The sequence below is a fragment of the Eurosta solidaginis genome, chromosome 5, assembly GCF_040869045.1.
Source record: "Eurosta solidaginis isolate ZX-2024a chromosome 5, ASM4086904v1, whole genome shotgun sequence".
NCBI lineage: Eukaryota > Metazoa > Arthropoda > Insecta > Diptera > Tephritidae > Eurosta > Eurosta solidaginis.
Genome location: NC_090323.1, coordinates 261,712,996 through 261,734,132, shown reverse-complemented (window position 1 = coordinate 261,734,132; position 21,137 = coordinate 261,712,996). Strand labels below are relative to the sequence as shown.

Here is a 21,137-nt window from a genome sequence, read left to right as displayed (position 1 = left end):
CTTACGAAGAAGACAACCCTTCCATTTTGCTAGTTAATATCCGAGTATTGATTTACAGCTGCGCTACCTCACGAAGGTTGGCCATGTTGTTCAAACTTCGTCCCAGGGGAATACTTCATTGAAGTGTTGAGAGAACCGGTAGACGTAGACTAAGGAGTTTAACTCAATAAAAGTTAGCGAATGACTTTAAGATGACGCTCAAAACTTTCTCTTTAAACAAAAAATCAAAAACTGAACAAGCAACTCATTCCACGTGTATATAAATCTCTCAAAAAATTCCATAAAGCACCGTGACTACCTGAAATCTTTACAAAGCACGCTACAGATTTGTAAATTACTTAATACCTTCTAAAGCCAAAATAGAAACCAGATTTTTGAACAAATGATTCTCCACAACATCTTTCCCATGCAACTAATACAGCTTTGATGTACAATAGAATGTTAATTTAATTCCTTGTACACACATAATATAGAAATCGAACTTTGAACCTCAAACACAAATACACACACCTAAACATTCCTGTCCGTACTACACAAACTTATTTCGTACTTCACGTCCCATCGATAAATGCCATTCGCCGCTCATAAATGCCAAGAAGTATAAGCGTTATAATGTTTTTTGCACTTCATCGTCTGGCTACACAATCGTACATACACACACACACACACGCGCGCATACATACATATGTTTTCAACAACTTCTTAAATTGTTGGCTAAATTCCGAACTTTTGAACTTGCCGCAATAAAAAGCGAAAATTGAGACGTGAGATAATTCCATCTGGGCCGAGCAAGTCAACTCATTCCCATACGCTTTTCGGATGGATGCTGCCAAATCTAAGGCAGCCGTTACTGCTACTGCTGCTTCCGGTAACTTTACAAACGCCTCCTGTGTAGCGTTCTCTATGCGGTAATTGAAGCAACTGCTGCCTGTTTCTTTGTTGGCGAATAGTTTGCTTTGTCTTCTTCTTCTTTAAAGAGAAAATGTAGCGGAATAGGAAAAATAAATGGATCGCCATGGCGTATGATGAACGTACGCATCCCAGGGAGCATATATTTATATGCAGTGGCGTAGCCAAGAGGGTGCATTTTACATAATGATCGCCAGAAAGCACAGTTCCTGTATCATGGATTTCCGCACGAGGGCTAAATATCGACTACAGCCACTAACTTGTGGCAGCCCAGCTACGTACACGGAAGTGCATGCAGTGAGACAAAAATAGATTGTCGTCGAAAAGCTGCGCATGAAACAGACCACTGATGATCAGCTTACTTGGCACTTACACTAGCTCACTGAGAGTAATCTTCGCTCTATCTATGTGGCCGAGCAGTGGGACATATTTCTCTCTCATTACGTACCGATGATACGAAGATGGTACAATGAAGAATGTCGCGCAGCTTTGGAAAAGAAGGACGCTGTTTTAAGGGCCACGCTGCGTACAGGCGCGCAACGCGCGGTATATTAGGGCGTTATCGTGAGGCAAGGAAAGAAGAGATACTCTATTTGAATGGAAAATACGTAAGGCAGAAAGGCGTGAGCGCGAGGAGCTCCATACGCTGGCTTAAAGGAATAATGATTTAAAATTCTATCAAAAAATTCGGCGGGTGACGGCAGGTTAATAAGGGGAAGATTTCTGCAGAAATGATAATGGTAATTGACGTACAGGGTGGGCTTAAGTTATGGAAGGAACATTTCTCCCCATTGCTACCTAATGAGGGAGTAAACGAACCCGATACCTCAATCGCCGTTGATGGAAGACACGTTCCGGCACCCGACTATGACAAAGTAAGGATAGCAATAATCCGGCTACGAAATCACAAGGTGATAGACAATTACCCACTACCCGCCGAGCTGTTCCAAGACCGAGGCGAAAAGTTGGCAAAGAGTATGCGTCAACACCTACAATAAAGACGGTCGTGTGAGCCAATGCCTGCAGATTGGAATTTAAGTGGGCTTTGCCCAATCCCCAAGAAAGGCGATACCGCAAGCCGCGCCTATTACCGCAGAATCAGCCTGCTTAATAAAGCGTATAAGGTTCTATCTAGCGAATTATGTAAAAGACTGAAGCCCATAGTCGCCTGATTGGACCATATCAGCGTGGCTTTAGACCTGGTACCTCTACCTTTAACCAGATCTTAACGCTGGGCCAGATGCATGGTTATGTACATGATGCCGACGGCGAATACGGAAGAAGGTATTATTATCAGCTATAGGAGCTGTGGGTGAGAACTAGTGGTTTTTTTTTTTTGATATAAATGACACTGCATTCGCAAGCGTCGTATGGCAAGATGCTTAAAAGAGCCCTTATAATGCCAGGTTGTCTAACTTAACTTATTCAATTCGGTTATTTCCAGAAATGTTAATTTTTTGGTCTTTAAATGGCACCACGCCAGGCACAAAATGTCTTTGAAAATCCGATATATGGCTTGTTGCCATGTTTTTTCCACTATCCCGTTATGGGTAGAAGTCCCGTTACGTATACAAAACGCGTTTGGTGTTTTTTTTTTGGCACCACGCCAGGTATTCCGTTAGTTCATGTTACAATATCCCGTTACATTATGTTAAGTATATAAATCAAATCATTATGTTAAGTATATAAATCAAATGTCACTGATTCCTATTAGGAGTGCACAAAAACCGCTATAACTCCAGGTCAGGGAAGCATTGCATGTCCTAACTCCGCCAAACCGCACAAAGGGAGCACAGCAGCCAACCTTGAGACCTATTTTAATTTTCCACTCAACGCACAAAAAGCCCGAAGAAATTAACTTTGAGTCGAGGATGATACCGCACGTCCACTCACGCGTGAAGACAAGACCGGAATGGCACTTGTGGCTCTGAGGGAAAGAAATTGACCCAAGAAACAAACGAAAGAAAACTTTTTACAGCTTAATTCACTTAAATATATTCACTCCAGAAAAAGGAGCTGCTTTAAAGACGCCGAGCTCCCGAAACAATACCCCTCTTGTAGAAGTCTAAGCATATTCTCACACACACACACTGACATCTACACAGTTGAATAGTAGAATGGCTTTCCGTTTTAGTCGTTTATTTGTTTTGTTGTAATTTTCGGCAAGTGGTTGGCACTTAAAAATGCGTGCGGCAACTATCTACCGCTTGCGCTGGCTTTAAGCTACTTTTTGCTCGTAAAGTCGAAACAGACGACACCAAAGTAAAATAATGGAAGAGCAATTGAAACTTTGCCAGACACAGCCTGCAAGCGGTGCGAACAGCCAACAAAAGCCAAGAAAGCAAAAGTGACCAACTTCGCAAAGTTGACGGCGCTTTGGCAGACTTCAGAACGAATTTGACTTTGCGAGTAGGAGCAGCGTGTTAGAGTGGACCAATGAATACGGCCATGTGACAATGGAACAATGGCAAGCACACGCGTAGTCGGCAAGTAAAACTTTAAACTTTAAAGCACTTAGTTATTTAACTTTTTGTTGCTGTGGGGTATTGTGCGACCATTTTTCTATTGGTGCAAAAGTTTTTTCTGAAAGTTAGTTAGATAAATGGTGAGTGCTCTTCGTCACAAAAAAATTCTTATTATGCTGTTTTTAATTTGATAATGTGGCGAAGTTAAATGTTTAGGAATTGCAAAATCATTGCTTAAATCTTTAGTTTTTTATAAACTGGCAAAATATTTAGTCCCATCTCGAGTGATTGAATTGACTATGTTTCAAGAAGATTCTCTCTCTGGTGGACATCTTGCTCTTCACAATTCATTAAATATCACTTCTCGTTTGATGCGGATGCGAGGGTTCTATTGTAGTGGTTGTTGTTGTAGCGATAAAGGTACTCCGCGAAGGTATTGGGGAGATGTTGATGGTAATTTTCTGGATGCACGTCCGGGTTTGGGTTGTAGAATCTATAAATTGCGCTGAGACAATTCCTGGAATCATTTAGGTATTTTAGTGCTTGTGATGTATGTAGACAATGACTGTCCGAGCCCCTATCGCGAACTCTGTCTCTAACCAGCCAGGGCTCTTAGAAAAGGGCTACATCCATGCCATTGTTCGCTCGGAACCTCGTTAGGTAGAGCTAGGCAAAATCTGAGCAAGCTTACCTTATCACAACAGACCTGTTACCAGACACAAACAATTTAATGAAGCCCAGAGCCAACCCAGCAAACCCATTGCTCCATTTTATGACTTGCAGCGACGTCTAATCAATCGGTTACTTTAAGCTCCCTATTTCGCTTGCCAATTGGCTTCAGTATGGATTCCGCTGTCGTTATCGGAGGCTCCTGACCACAAAGCGTCTATGCCGCAGACTGCATGCGTATAGTAAGCCATTGATCTTTTATTACCGCAGCCGACAAACTTTACCAGCCAGGTCTATCGAAAGACACTACCTGGTTGTCGGCTTCAAGTACTTTCTCCATTACATTTCCCTCTACCAGTGGCAATATTTCGGGCGTTTTCTTGCCGCCAGGGTAAATTTGGTCTATGATGGCTACTTGTAGGGATAGGGGGAATCGACGGTGGCTTGTGGCTAACGCTTTTTCGATTCCTTCTCAGAGCCGCATCAAGCCAAATCTTATTTCAGCCCTATGCGCTAATCGACTCCCATGTGTATGCATTAGTAGCTTTTTTCCTTTGACCGCCTAGCGCCACTTTTTGGCCATCAGTTTTAGTCACGTTGGTTGCTTAAACCTTGCCATTACCTTCCGGTGCTACCTCATAAGGTTATTCCTCTTTGTTATACAGATATTTTCCCTGCCCTTCTTATACGCAGATTTTAAAATATGGGCTTGTTTGGCTCTCAGCCTCGGAGTGTATTTCACCGTCGTCGCTTACCATCTTCAGTAGTACTGGCGATGGTTAGACTCCTCAACCGAGATCTGATGCCCTCCATACCAGATCTCCAAATTGCCAAAGTTTCTAGCCTCCCAGAAACACATGTATACGAAATAAGCCGGGGTCTGCCTCCACAGCCTGAGATGTCGCTGGATCTGGACTGGAAAAGCCACACGCTAGACCCAGATCATGCAGATGGATTAGGTCGGAGCCTCTCCCTTTGAGTCCTCGGTGAGTGGGAGAGCGGTGTAAGCCCCCGTACCGCAACAAAGCGGATGCCATAGCGAAGGTACTAGACTAAATATTATACAATCTGCGCGCAAAGTTTGTCATAATAGTAGTAAAAACCGGGAAGGAAGGCTAAATTCGGGTGTAACCGAACCATACATACTCAGCTGAGAGCTTTGGAGACAAAATAAGGGAAAATCACCATATAGCAAAATGAACCGAGGGCAACCCTGAAATGTGTTTGTACGACATGGGTATCAAATGGAAAGTATTAAAGAGTATTTTAAAAGAGAGTGGGCTATAGTTCTATAGGTGGACGCCTTTTCGAGATATCGCCAAAAAGGTGGACCAAGGGTGACTCTAGAGTGTGTTTGTACGATATGGGTATCAAATTAAAGATGTTAATGAGGGTTTTAAAAGGGAGTAGCCCCTAGTTGTATATGTGAAGGTGTTTTCGAGATATCGACCACAATGTGGACCAGGGTGACCCAGAAGATTATCTGTCGGGTACCACTAATTTAGTAATATATGTAATACCACGAAAATTATTTCTGCCACGATTCCAATTGCTTTTTATTTCGCCCTGCAACACTTTTTTATTTTCTTCTACTTAATATGGTAGGTGTCACACCCATTTTACAAAGTTTTTACTAAAGTTATATTTTGCGTCAATAAACCAATCCAATTACCATGTTTCATCCCTTTTTTCATATTTGGTATAGAATTATGGCATTTTTTTAATTTCTCGTAATTTTTGATATCGAAAAAGTGGGCGTGGTCATAGTCGGATTTCAGCCAGTTTTTGTACCAAGATAAAGTGAGTTCAGATAAGTACGTGAACTAAGTTTAGTAAAGATATATCGATTTTTGCTCAAGTTATCATTTTAACGGCCGAGAGGAAGGACAGACGATCGACTGTGTATAAAAACTGGGCGTGGCTTCAACCGATTCCGCCCTTTTTCGCAGAAAACAGTTATCGCCCTAGAAGCTAAGCCCTACGAAATTTCACAGGGATTGGTAAATTTTTGTTCGACTTATGGCTCTAAAAGTATTCTAGACAAATTAAATGAAAAAGGGCGGAGCCACGCCTATTTTGAAATTTTTTTTTATTTTTGTATTTTGTTGCGCCATCTCATTACTGGAGTTGAATGTTGACATAATTTACTTATATACTGTAAACATATTCAATTTTTTGTTAAAATTTGACTTCAATTTTTTTTAAGCGGGCGTGTTCGTCATCCGATTTTGCTAATTTTTATTAAGCGTACATATAATAATAGGTGAAACGTTCCTGCCAAATTTCATCACGATATCTTCAACGACTGCCAAATTACAGTTTGCAAAACTTTTAAATTACCTTCTTTTAAAAGTGGGCGGTGCCACGCCCATTGTCCAAAATTTTACTAATTTTCTATTTTGCGTCATAACGGCATCCCGCTTACCAAGTTTCATCGATTTATCCGTCTTTGGTAATGAATTATGCAGCCACCGTGGTGAGATGGTAGCGTGCTTCGCCTACCACACCGTAAGCCCTGGGTTCGCACCCCGGGCAAAGCAACATCAAAATTTTAGAAATAAAGTTTTTAAATTAAAAGAAAATTTTTCTAAGCGGGGTCGCCCCTCGGCTGTGTTTGGCAAGCGCTCCGGGTGTATTTCTGCCATGAAAAGCTCTCAGTGAAAACTCATCTGCCTTGCAGATACCGTTCGGAATCGGCATAAAACATGTAGGTCCCGTCCGGCCAATCTGTAGGGAGAAACAAGAGGAGCACGACGCAAATTGGAAGAGATCTCTTCGAAGGTTATCGCGCCTTACATTTATTTATTTTTTTTTTAATGAATTATCGCACTTTTTCGGGTTTTCGAAATTTTCGATATCGAAAAAGTGACCGTGATTTAGTCCGATTTCGTTCATTTTAAACAGCGATCTGAGATGAGCGCCCAGGAACCTACATACCAAATTTCATCAAGGTACCTCAAAATTCACTCAAGTTATCGTGTTTATGGACAGACGGACGGACGGACATGGCTAAATGAATTTCGTTTTTCGCCCAGATCATTTTGATAGTTTATGCCGTTGTAGTCCGTAACAGCGAATAAAATTAATATACTTTGTGAGCTCTGCTTAGCTGATTATAAAAAAATATTGTAACGAATTTACTTGCAAATCGTCTTATTTGCCCTTCTGCTAAGTTCGAATCACTAAACTGTTGAATAAATAACATCAATATTGGAAATGACCGTTATTAAAGTACTTCACAATAACACTTATACTATGCAACTAGCTGGCGTAATAACCAAACTGATTGATAGCTCAAATGAAGCTCTACTATTGCCCGCCAGATTGCGTGCTTAATCAATAACTGCTCGATAGCTCAACTTAAACTGTATTCCAGCGCCTCTACATTTGCGTTTTATACTCTCTGATTTCAACGTTGCATCTTCTAGGCGCTTCCATTTCCAGAATCTTCTAGTCCATCAGCTCTCTAACTTCTCAGCTGTAACTACAATTGCACGATTTTATAGCTTTTCTTATTGCATACTTTCAGGAGTATCTCAGATATATGCATGTGTTTATGCATTGACTCTCCGCTGCTCGTATACGTACATGGTACATATGTTTAGACGGAATTATTGTTTCGTTTATGTAGATACATAAAGATTGATCTATGGATGTGAATTCACGTCACTGCTTAGCATCGGCTTAGAGATAGCAGCACCCCTTAGTTTTGCTAATATCCGTAACACTGCCCTCCACCAAAGTCTGTTCGTCCCGATCAGACAAATCTCTCGATCTAAAAGCTGCTAGCATCGCCAAATGTACCACTCTTCTACTCCGTGGTTTCTCTATGCGTTGTATGCGGTAGATGGTATCACTGATCTTCTTCACAACCTTGTACGGGCCTTCCCAACTGCACCGAAATTTGGATGGAACCCCTTTCCGCCGGTGAGTGTTGTATAACAGTACCAAATCTCCCTCCCGGAAGCCTTCCGAATTATTTTCCTTGCCGTACCTGTGTTTCATATTACTACTCATTATCCTGGATCGTTCCCTCGCACTCTGTTGCTCGGCCAATGAAGAACTACTTCGCAGAGCTTGCGCTGGACGGATTTGCTTTGCATAATCAGTATCGTTCCGACGCTCCACAACAGTAGTGTGCCTTGGCTTGAAACCACCCTTGCATTCTTTCTGCGAAATCCTTTCCTTCGTTTTAGTACGTCCGTTAGGGCTTTTCAATGCCAGTGTTTCTCTCACAGGTACCTTCGGTTTTTATTTGTTTGGCCCATTTGTTCCATCAACTTTTACCTCTGAATTTCGTGGCCTTTGTCGAGTCTTCTCCACCAGTACCCGATTACTGCTGAACCCTTTTTCCAATTTAAAGTTAAGTGGTATATCCTGGTTCTTATAGCGCATAATTTTCCTCCGCATATCGATCCTGATGTCATGGTCAACCAAGAAGCCCACTACCAATATGACTTCATCAACGATCTCCGCCACAACGAATTTGTGTAAAACCATGACCTTCCCAATTAGGACTTCACATATCACTTCTCCCTGGACTTGGCTATACTCGCCTGTGACCGTACGCAACCTTGCTCCAGGCAATGACTTTACTCTCCTGTAGACCAAATCAGTTCGAATCAAGGAATGAGATGCACCCGTATCTACAGTCAGTACAGGTTCTTTGCCATCCGCATTCCCTCTGACGGTAAGACTGCTCGATTTTCTACCAATTTGCAACACAGATATCACAGGGTATTCAATAGCTGGATCTAGCTCTTGATCTCTATCTCTTACTCGCTCTTGCTCATCTCCTCCAGCTTTGCGTTTACGGCCACCCACATTGTTGGAACTACTAGGATCAAGATCGCAATGACGGGCAATGTGACCGGACTTCCCGCATTTGAAACATTTGATAACTTTTTCACTCCGCTTTTGCGATCCTTTCAGCGCCTCCAATATTGCGTCTACCCACTCTGGCCTTTCTACCTCCACACGGCGTGCTTTGTAAACTAGCTTACACAGACATTTTTATATTCGTTTCTGCGTCTCGTATGCCATTTATAAAACTCTGGATTTTTACCCTCTCGGTGTACTCCACGGGTGCGTCCGCATTTGCCAAATGTACCAACCTTTCAAAATCCGAGGCAAACTCCTGCAAAGTCTCATTCGCTCTTTGGTGACGGTTTTGCAACTCAATTTGGAATATCTGTTTTCTATGCTCGCTTCCATAACGTCTCCCGACAGCGGCCATCAATGCTTCATAGCTGTTCCGTTCGTACTCTGGAATAGTCTGCAAGATTTCGGCGGCAGGCCCTTTCAGTCCCACGAACAGAGCTGCAACTTTATCTTCAGCATTCCAGTGGTTCACTGCTGCGGTCTTCTCAAACTGTAGCTTGAAGACCTGGAAAGGAACAGAACCGTCAAATGATGGTGTTTTTACCTTTTGATTGCTTGTTGAAACAGCTGGGCAGTTTAGTTGTAACTGCTCCATATGACCTTTTAACGTTTCTATTTCGGCATCAATTTTGTCCTCGAGTTGTAAAATTTTTGCATCCTGCTCTTCCAGTTTCACAAAGAGCTGCGATGATACATGTCCCGAAATTTGTGCCGACATTTCACATATACGTGCCTCTTGCGCTTCCAGTTGAGATGCCAAATATGTCTTCTGTTCTTCCAATCTTGATATTATACGGGTTTCCTGCGATTCCAGTTGGGATACCATATACGTCTTCTGTTCTTCCAGTTGTGAAGGAATTTCAGTTTCCTGTGCTTCAATCTTCGATGTTATTCGTGTCTCTTGGGATTCCATCTGCGATGACATATACGTTTTCTGTTTTTCTAGTTGAGATGACATTGTCGATGTTTGAACAGATATTGCAGCCAAAATCATGTTCAAGTCTGTGCTCGTAACTGTCTGCGATGTTTCGTTTTTCTCTTCAATTTTTGTTGTTGTTTCGTCCCCATCAGGATAAAAGACAAACTCATCCACATCAATTCCTTGCGACTCTCTCCTCTCCTCTCGTAGCCGTGCTTGAAGTTCGATCTTATTGCCGGTTGTATTTAATCCACGGTTCTCCAACTCCTTTTTCAGTTGCTGGATCTTCAATTCACTGAACTTTGCCATGCCCAAGTTGTATTCCCAATCTTCGGAATTTATTCAACAATTCCTCTTCTGACACCAATTGTAACGAATTTACTTGCAATTCTCTTATTTTCCCTTTTGCTAAGTTCGAATCACTAAACTGTTGAATAAATAATTCCAATTTGTAATAATGCAAAATGGCCTTTATTAAAGTACTTCACAATAACACTCAAACTGTGCAACGAGCAGCTTGCTTAATAACCAAACTGATTGATAGCTCAAATGAAACTCTAGTATTCAAAATAATACTGCTCTTGCTCACTAGATAGCGTCTTAGTCGAAACTGCTTGACAATTCAAATCAAACTGAATTCCAGCGCCTCTACAATTGCCGCCTCTTATACTCTCGGATTTCAACGTTCGCATCTTCTAGGCGCTTCCAGAATCTACTAGTCCAGCAGCTCTCAAACTTCTCAGCTGTAACTACAATTGCATGATTTTTTTCTCATTGCATACTTTCAGGAGTATCTCAGATATATGCATGTGTTTGTGTATTGAGTCCCCGCTGCTCGTACATGGTACATATGTGTAGACGCAATTATTGTTTCGTTTATGTAGATACATAATGATTGTTCTATGGATGTGAATTCACGTCACTGCTTAGCATCGGCTTAGAGGTAGCAGCACCCCTTAGTTTTGCTAATATTCTTAACAATATAAACACACAATACTTTATACCCCTTCACTTACCCATACGCACCGAATGTTGGATCGTAGGTATAGTAACCGGTTGATGGTGGTAAACCCGTCGAAGTCCAAGTTGTCACTTCACTGCCACTGCAGCTGCCATCCTTTAAAGCATAAGGCGTGCTCTAAAATGACACAAAAAAAATTAAATTATTTTATATAAGAAACAAATTTCAATTGCATATATTTCAATTGTTTATTTGTTTTATTAAGTTTGTTTCAGCTTAATAAACTGTGAGATCTGCAACTAAAACGAAGTCAATAATGAATTGTTTCCAAATTTGTATGCTCAGCAAGTCTTAGAAATTTGTTATTTTACAGTTAGCAAACAGCTGTCGAAGTGAATAATTTTGCATTTAATTGTTCAAGAATTTTGTCAACCGAACTGCCTGTGCTGTGCAGGACCAGAACAAAGTTGAGTTAAAGTTCATTTCTAACAGCAAGTGCCGAAAGCAATCGACCGTCATTTGATAATTTCAAAGACATAGATAAAGAGTTGAATTTAATATACACACATACATACATATCTAACAGTATGCATGTGTATTTTTGAACAAATTTTGTTTTAGGAAAATTTGCATAAATAAAAGAAGAATTTGTACAACAGCTGACGTTTCATTAGGCTTCCAAGCTGTTAGAATATTCAAATGAAATTCCAAATGCCAAAGAAGCAAACAAATAATCGTAGAGCTTCTTCTTCTAAAGTAATTGAGGGGACGTATACCTAAGTAGGTATGTATGTGCATTAGGGTGGCCAAAAAACATTTTGTTTGGGTATAGGGAAAAATAGTGTTCAGGGCAACCCAAAAGAGAGTCTGTAAACAAGTATGCTTTTTATTTTAATGCATAGAAATATAAATCGTATGGTAAATTTTCAAGCTTTTGTAAAAAGTATTCCAGAACTCTAACCCTTAGTACCCAAATCACCAGCTATACATATATTTATAGGAAACTGGATGGTCTCCAAGGATGGTTATTAGTTAGTTATTGGAGGTTAAAGTTCAACCTCAAGTTGTATGTGCTTCCCAATAACAATCAAATGGTATGGTGTTCTGGATAATTTCCAGATGATTTCGGGATTTCTTTTAGGATTACTTTAATCCCATTTCGGGACTTATACAGGATCATTCGTTATTATTTGGGGACTCATTTGAGATTACTTCTAAGTCCCCAAAGCATCTTTAAAGGATTGTTTTCGAGTTTATTTCGCTATCATTTTGGAACCGTTTAGATTGTCCTCAATAATGGTTTGGAACTATGTCGTGATCAATTCAGTTTCAGTTACGATTTATTTCATACTATAGGAGCACTTAGGCACCATGACAAGAACCCCAACGGCTGCAAAGAACACAGCGTTGAGAAATTCAACGAGGCTCAGTGTCCAGGAGCAGCTTGAGCGCAGACCATATGACCATAGTAGTATAGCGTCATCAATTATAGGACAAACGGACTGCTAAAAGTGGCAATACACGTGTAATTCGATGACTCCAAAATAATGGAAGAGTAGGGTTTGCGGTATACTGCACAGATCCGGTAATGAGCAAATCCTACAAGGTACTAGATTTCAGTAGTGTTTTTTAGGCGGAAGTGGCAGCCGAGAATGAAGCAGTAGAACCACTGGAAGAAATTTGCTTAAACTGCAGCCGCGTTAATTTTTATATTTACAGCCAAGCAGCAATAAACGCAATAGTCTCGCATAATACAGCATTTAAAATTATGCTAGAGTGTATGCAATCCCTGGAAAGAATCGGGTTAGGGAGCAGCATTCATCTATATTCGGTCCCTGAGCGTATATGAATAGATGAAAATGAAAAATCTTACCAAAGTTACTTTTATGGTTGAAAAAAGGGGACTGTAGGCGCATGATGGGTATTCTTACTGGAAAATACCTTTTAGCGTCACATGCTTTTAAATAAGATCTTGTTAGTGATAGCAGATGAATGTAGGAAGTGCGAGTTGGAGGAGGAAACGATCGAACACGTTTTGTTCTCCTGCTGTACGCTTGCCAGGCTAAGACTTCAGTTATTAGGAGTGATATAGCTTTAAGATTTAGAAGCAGCAAATAGCATAGAACCCAAAGAGCTTCTAGTATTTTCCAATAGGATAGAGTTATTTTATAACATAGGTTTCTGAAAGCGTTTTCCAGTTTGATCGTTGAGCAAACTTCTGGAGACCCATTCAGTGTATGTGAGTTCCTCACGTACAAGCAAGGCACACACAAAAAAATGTCCTTTAAACGAGGAAAATATTTCTCAAAGTAGGAAAAACTGTTATATGATACATGCCATAGAAATTCTTTCCTTTCTTTCAATATTGAACATAAATGTAGAAAAAATAAAAATAAAATAAAACAAGTAAGGACGGGACTGTCTTCGGCTGTACCGAAGACTTCATACTTTTCATGAATGGGGCTGAACAATAATCTTGTCCCGTTCGTAATTTCCAAATAATCGGATGTATAAGATAAGAATGTACATACCTAAACGATTTTTAAGATAAATATAAAATAATAAATGGCAAAAACCCCCTTATCTGAACGATCGGTTGTATGGGATATATATTATATATAGCTCCGATCGAAATTATTTTTACAGGAAATCTTCTACGATGTTGTAACGAATTTACTGTAAATCCTCTTATTTGCACTTTTGCTAAGTTCGTATCACTAAACTGTTGAATAAATAAGTCCAATATCGAATAATGGAAAACTGGCCTTTATTAAAGTACTTCACAATAACACTTATACTTTGCAACTAGCTGGCTTAATAACCAAACTGATAGCTTAAATGAAACCGACTTTCGAAATAATACTGTTATTGCTCGTTAGATAGCGTCTTAATCGAAACTGATTATAGCGCCTCTACCGCTGGTGTTTTTATACTCTGTGATTTCCTCGTGGCATCTTCTAGGCGCTTCCAGAATTTGCTTGGTTGCCGTTATATAATTATAACTACAGATGCACATATATAGCTTCTTATATGCGCTTATTTGTGAGCGACACTTCAACAATTACAATTGCATACTTTTGGGAGCATCTCTTCTCTGCTGCGTGTACGTACATATGTGTTGACATAATGTTTTATTCGTTTATGTAGATACATAATGAATGATCTATGGATGTGCATGCAAGGCGCTCCTTAGCATCGGCTTAGAGATGGCAGCACCTCTTAGTTTGGCTAATATTAGTTACAATATATTAGAATATATATCACCAAGTTTCACGTTTTTATATTGGAAATTAAGGGAGAAATTGCCAAAAATCTTTCTATCCGAACGATCGGTTGTATGGGGCATATACTATATATAGCTCCGATCAAACTGATTTTTTCAGGATAACTTCTATGATATATTAGAATATATATCACCGAGTTTCACGTTTATGCTTTTTAAATAGCAGCAGGAATGACCAAAATCGTCTTATCTGAACGATCGGTTGTATCGGAGATATATGTTATAGTGGTCCGATCCTACCGGATCCGACAAATATCTAATATAATACAAAAATACATCCTTGTGACAAATTTCATTGAGGTATCTCAAAATTTGAGGGACTAGTTTGCGCTCAAACAGACAGACGGACAGACGGACGGACGGACAGACGGACATGGCTATATCAACTCAGTTCGTCCGCCTGATCAATTCGGTATACTTAATGGTGAGTCTATCTTCTATATTTCTCAACGTTACAAACATCGGATCAAAGTTAATATACCATTTCATGTTCATGAAAGGTATACAAATTCTAAGCACTTCCTTTATATAAATGGACACAAAAAACGTCTCCTTATATTAAGATATATTCTTGCTAAATTTTGAATTAAGAATTGCAAACAAATTTATGAGAAGTAAAAATATAAAAGTGGAGCGCACATTACTTGGATTGGAAAGTTGGTAGGAAAGGGGATATTATTAGTCAATCAATTGCGCTCCAATTTTATATTTTTACTTCTCCTAAATATTTTTGCAATTTCTATGTCAAAATTTAAAAATCAAAATTTAACAAGAATATGTCTTTATATAAGGAGACATTTTTCGCTAATTTTTGTCCATTTATATAAAATAAGTGCTTAAAATTTTTTTATTTTCTTCTTTTCCTATATTTTCTCAGTGTCTTAACCTATCTGATAGGTTTTACGCTCAAAGAGAACTTACATAAAAATCAATCCCAAAATTCCCTCCGTTCCTTTTGATTTTTCTAAATATCTCAGTCCGTGGGGCCCCATGCGAATCTTTTTTTGTATTGTGTCATCGGCTGTCGTCGACCTCTGAATTAAGATCGGAATTGTTAGCCTCTAGCTCATCGAGAAGTTACTTAAAACCCGGGTCAAATTTCCAAATTATTATCTAATTTTTTCGATCCGTGCGGCACCTAACGGAATTTTTTGCCCTTTATTGCATTGTCATGATGTTCTAACCTATGTGTAAAGTTTCACGTTTGTAGCTCAATGAGAAGTTACTCTAAAATCGATTGCAAGATTAGTATGAAAAGCGGAAAACATTCAACTGACCTAATATAAAGGAAGTAATAGAAAAATGAAAACTAAACACCTGAATATAAGCAAATTTTTTTCTCTTAATTACTACAAATAAGGTGTGCTAAAGCTACATTTTCCAAAATTGTCAAAGTTTATGTCTTTTTAAAAATTTAACTCGAATTTCCTTAAAGATTTTCGTAATATGGCCATTAGTAATGTGTAATGTGTGTGTGCGTTTGCCAATTTCGAGCGATCAGCTGTTAGTTGCGCTACTTGATAAAGTTCACAATGGGAAAAACTTTCTCTCAAATTAATGAAAAGTTTTACATAACAATTAAAAAGTCTTACTCATTAAACTGAAGTTTTTTGCAAAATTTGTTTAGGAAATATTTTCTTCAGCGCACGCACGAAAAGACATCTAAGTTGGAGCACTTACACTCATTATGAGCTTATTTGAGAGTCAGAAAGGACTTTATTTCCCTTATTGCAAATGTTTGCCCGATATTGGTCTTATTTCATACATTGTGTGAGCCGATCCGACCCCTTAATAGGAGTTCGATCAGACTCCAATTACGCTCATAGTTTACTTCTTATGTGACTCATTTCAGAGTAATTTTTATGCATTATATAAGGGATTAGGATTGCCCATTCGAGGTGGATTTTTGACGATAGGCATTAAAAATGGGATAGCGTATTGGGACTCCTTGTTGTAAAGCACGATATTTGGAATGGAACCCCTTAAAGGTGGGGCATACCGACGTCAGCGCTAATCTAAGTCACACGAAGGCTCGACACATCAACCGGGGTACACGGCGGAGGCAGCCTGTCGTTGCAATCAAAAAAGTCCAAAGGTACCTACAAACATTGTGAATATGCGTAAATTAATAAATTATTAGGCGCAGGGTCCACGAAGGAAAAAGCGTCCATGCCAATTTACAAAGGAAGTAACAAGAAACGTTACGATTATATACAAATTAAATTTAAAGGAACAGTTTTCCCAAATGAAATTTGAATATTTGTTCTGATGTTGCCTTGTTTGCTGAACACGCTAGCCATAAAGCACACATTTTTTCAACATATGTGAGTCATAAAAGACTCTTATATCGTCATATTTGTGATGTCTATTATTTTTACATATTTTGCACACATATTGCACTTCTAAATTATGAGCGCTCCTAGAATATTAGAGGGGTTAAGAATATTTCACAAACTTATTGAGATCTGCAGGTATATTCAAAACGCGTATGGAATGAGTGAACACAGTTTCTCAGTTTTCATTGAATCCTATGGGTTTATTTGCTTATTAAGTAAATATTTTATAACTGTTACAATTTAACAATTTTTCAAAGAATTCATTAAACCTTTTCCTTAAATTGATTGAATAATTACCGTAATTAAAAACTTACATTTCATAAACGACGATGCATTTAATATGCATAACAAATTTCTTAAGCTTTCTTTACATTTATACCTAGTTGTGATTAGCACAAAAGTTATTAGGCCGCAAATTTTATTTGCAAATGATGGCTCTTTTAAGGTATCATTACTCATAAAAAAATAAATGATGTTCCATACAATTTTTCTAACAACGTAGCCCCGGTTTTCAGTACGATTTTAAGCTTCAGCTTAAGTTGAACAGAATGTAACGCTGCCAGTTTTGGCGCTTAAATTAAGTTAAGCAGCAAAATTTTATTCTATCGACCAAAATGGAAAGGTATATTGACTCTCGTAATTTTTAGCCAGATTTTAAACTCGCACGGAAAAACCGGATTTAGCAATTTGCAAAAGTGGCAGGTTTAAATTAAATAAATTTGATCAAAAACAAGAAAGGAAGGCTAAGTTCGGTTGTAACCGAACATTACATACTCAACTGCGTTGGTTTCGTAGAGTTTCGTAGATGGTTTACAAGTGGTTTTTAATTCCACATCACATACATTTGGGAAAGATCGACCAAATTGTAGACCAATGGTGATGTTTTTTAGAACGAATTTCCTTCATCCTTTGTCAAATAAGGGGAAATCACCATGCAGGAAAATGAACTTAGTGTAACCCTGGAATTTGTTTGTATGACTTGGGTATAAAATGAAAGGTATTAAAGAGTATTTTAAAAGGGAGTGGGCCTTAGTTCTATAGGTGGACCCATTTTCGAGATATCGCCATTAGGGGGGGCCAGCGGTGACTGTAGAATGTGTTTGTACGATATGGGTATCAAATTAAAGGTATTAATGATGGTTTTAAAAGAGAGTTGCCCTTAGTTGTATATGTGAAGGCGTTTTCGAGATATCAGCCCAACTGTGGACCAGGTTGACCCAGAACATCATCTGTCGGGTACCGCTAATTTATATATATACATATGTAATACCACGAACAGTATTCCTGCCATGATTCCAAAGGCTTTTTATTTCGCCCTGCAGAACATTTTCATTTTCTTCTACTTAATATGGTAGGTGTCACACCCATTTTACAAAGTTTTTTTGTTAAAGTTATATTTTGCGTCAAAAAGCAATCCAATAATCACCATGTTTCATCCCTTTTTTCGTATTTGGTATAGAATTATGGCATTTTTTTCATTTTTCGAAATTTTCGATATCGAAAAAGTGGGCGTGGTCATAGTCGAATTTCCCCATTTTGAATACCAAGATAAAGTGAGCGCAGATAAGTACGTGAGCTAAGTTTAGCAAAGGTATATCGATTTTTGTTCAAGTTATCGTGTTAACGGCCAAGCGCAAGGAGAGACGGTCGACTGTGTATGAAAACTGGGCATGGCTTCAACCGATTTCGCACATTTTCACAGAAAAGAGTTATGGTCATATAAGCGATACCCTTACCAAATTTCACAAGGATTGGTAAATTTTTGTTCGACTTATGGCATTAAAAGTATTCTAGACAAATTAAATGAAAAAGGGCGGAGCCACGCCCATTTTTAAATTTTCTTTTATTTTTGTATTTTGTTGCACCATAGTTGGAGTTTAATGTTGATATGATTTACTTATATACTGTAAAGAATTTAAATTTTTTGTTAAAATTTGACTTTTAAAATACATTTTTTTTTAAGTGGGCGTGTTCGTTATCCGATTTTGCTAATTTTTATTTAGAACACATATAGTAATAGGAGTAACGTCTCCGCCAAATTTCATCGTGATATTTTAAAAAAATGCCAAATTACAGATTGCAAAACTTTTAAATTACCCTCTTTTAAAAGTGGGCGGTGTCATCTGATCTGAGATGAGTGCTTTGGAACTTACATAACAAATTTCATTAAGATACCTCAAAATTTACTCAAGTTATCGTGTTTACGGACGGACGGGCGGACATGGCTAAATGAATTACTTTTTTCGCACAGATCATTTCGATATATAGAAGTCTATATCTATCTCGATTAGTTTATGCCGTTACGGGGTACCGTTATGCGAACAAAATTAATATAATCTGCGCTCTGCTCAGCTGAGTATAAAAATTGCTACCGCTATCTTTGCGTTATCTGCTGTATATACATAGTTATAAGTACAGCCACATATCCTCGCTGATATGGGAAGCCTTTTAAAATTTACAAGTAGGTATATGACGAGCGCTTTCAACAGAATTTAGACTTCCTTACTGGCTCCTTTTGGCTTGGCTAAATTAGGCTTACAACTGGCAATTAGCGAACTGCAAACGACAAGCCGCCAATAAAAAAGCAAAAAAGTATTTGTACAACAACTTCATTGGTGTGCTTTTTACGGCGAATACTGTGTTTTTGTAACCCACACGCATACACACATACATACGTGTACACACAGAAGCTTGCAGCTTAATCGTTGTTTGGGTTATTTGCGCCAGTGGCTGTTAATCGCGCATTTTTACAAGACATTAAATCTGTTGTAAAGTAAATTATATCCGGATCCATATAAATATGTATGTATTCGCTTGCACTCGCCACGCTTGTGACAACAACATGTTTGACGGCAGTACATAAACTTATCTATGCGTGCGTGTGTGTGTTTGTTTCACCTGTCTGTTATCAAAAGTAAAGAAATTGGATGCATATTTTGGGCGCTCAACTCTCAGAGGCAGATAGCTTTCTTGTATAGCATGCGAGTAAGGGGCGTGACTGCGACTAAATTAAGCTAATTTTATTAAACAAATTTTTGTTTTCATTTTATTTGGGTATTAGCGAAATTGCAGCCAATGCATTTCCTTCTCTATGAATGCATTTAATAACTTTTATGTTGGCATTGTTGGCTTTTGGTAGGCATTTTTCAATTTGGTCTTTTTTCACTTATTACGTTTTTAAATTTTGTTTTTTTTTCTTCGTTTGTTTATTTGAAATCAGCTCGAAACACGAGTCAACAACTATAATTATTTTAATGTTTACGATTTGCATAAAAATCCAATTAACTGTTTTTATGAGCTGTTGCACTTCGGTGTTGCACTAATTGTTGTGCCAGCTGCAGCCGCCATACATTTGGACGCACGAATAACTGAACGAAACGGGGGCTGCAGCAATGCCCCGAACTACAGTGGGGATACAACAAATTGGCAAAATATACTACTTCAGTAATAGTATTGTGGAAAATTTACAGAGCACCTCGTGCGGAAGTGGAAAGGACAATAACAAGGGTAACTTGAAACCCAAAGCTGTAGGAGGTGAGCTAGAGAGAGCCAAAGGCAATGAGCGAGTACATGCTCCAGCTATTGAATGCCACATTATATCTGTATCACAAATCGGAAGAAACTAGGGCAGTCTTACTGTTGGAGGATATGTGGATAAAAAGGAGGTTTTATATACTGGCGCATCTCATTGCATAATCCAATCTGATTTAGTCAACAGGGAGTAAGCCCATCACACGGAATAAGATTGCGTACGTCCACTGGTGAGTATAACGAAGTCCATGATTGGGAAGGTCGCGGCTCTATCCTGTTTTATTGTTTATGAAGTCATATTAGCAGTGGACTTCTTAGTTGACCATGGAGTCAAGATCAACTAGTAAAGTCGGATTATGCGTTATCAAATCAAAGGTGTGCCACTCAACGTTGGTTATTTGAAAAGTGGCTCAGCAGTAAACGAGTAAGGAGAACCACAAAGTCAGTAGACCGGGCAAAGATTTATGGAAAGAACGTGTTAAACAAATCAAAAACTAATGTACCTGCTCGAAAAACACTGGTATTAACACAATCGAATGGACGCATCCGAAAGAAGCACGACACTTCCCAAAAGACAATGCAACTACTGTTGTGAAACATCAAATCAACACTGATGATGCAAAACCAATCCGTGAAGCTTTTCGCAGTATTTCATGGTCCAAACAGCAGAGTGTGAGACAACGCAGCAAGATCATGAGTAGTTAGTAAGATGAAGGAGAGCTACGACAAGGACAACCATTAAGAAGGTTACCTGAAATGAGATTTGGTGCTGTTATACAACACTCACCAGCAGAAAGGGCTTTCATCAAAATTTCTGTGGTGTCACTGGGAAAGCCCATACAAAGTTGTAAAACGTATCGCTTTCATACGTCTATATTGGCATACGAAAAATTGTAAAACCACGAAATAGAAGATGGGTGATTCATTTGCAGAGATGGGTGATTCATTTGGAGAGCATCGTAACGAATATTAGCAATTTCGATTCATTATTTTGTCGCTAGTAAATAACTGCTGCACAAAAACCACAGCAAAGTAAGCAGATGAAACAGAGAACAACCACACATCTGTACATGTAAACAGCAGCTAAAAGCGCAGACGACATTACGCACACATGTGCACAGTAGCAAAGAGCGCAAACGATAATACATGTGTACGTACACGGCAATAAAGGAAGCATATGACA

The 21,137-nt window shown here is 38.9% G+C and overlaps 1 protein-coding gene across 1 annotated transcript in view; it reads right to left on the bottom strand.

The window, feature by feature from the left end:
* Positions 1–21,137, bottom strand: part of LOC137251738 (iroquois-class homeodomain protein IRX-4-like) — a 200,251-nt gene that overhangs the window by 87,598 nt on the left and 91,516 nt on the right. The window contains exon 3 of the mRNA XM_067786528.1: positions 10,860–10,981. Within this exon, the coding sequence (XP_067642629.1) occupies positions 10,860–10,981 (122 nt within the window). The remainder of the gene's footprint in view (positions 1–10,859; positions 10,982–21,137) is intronic.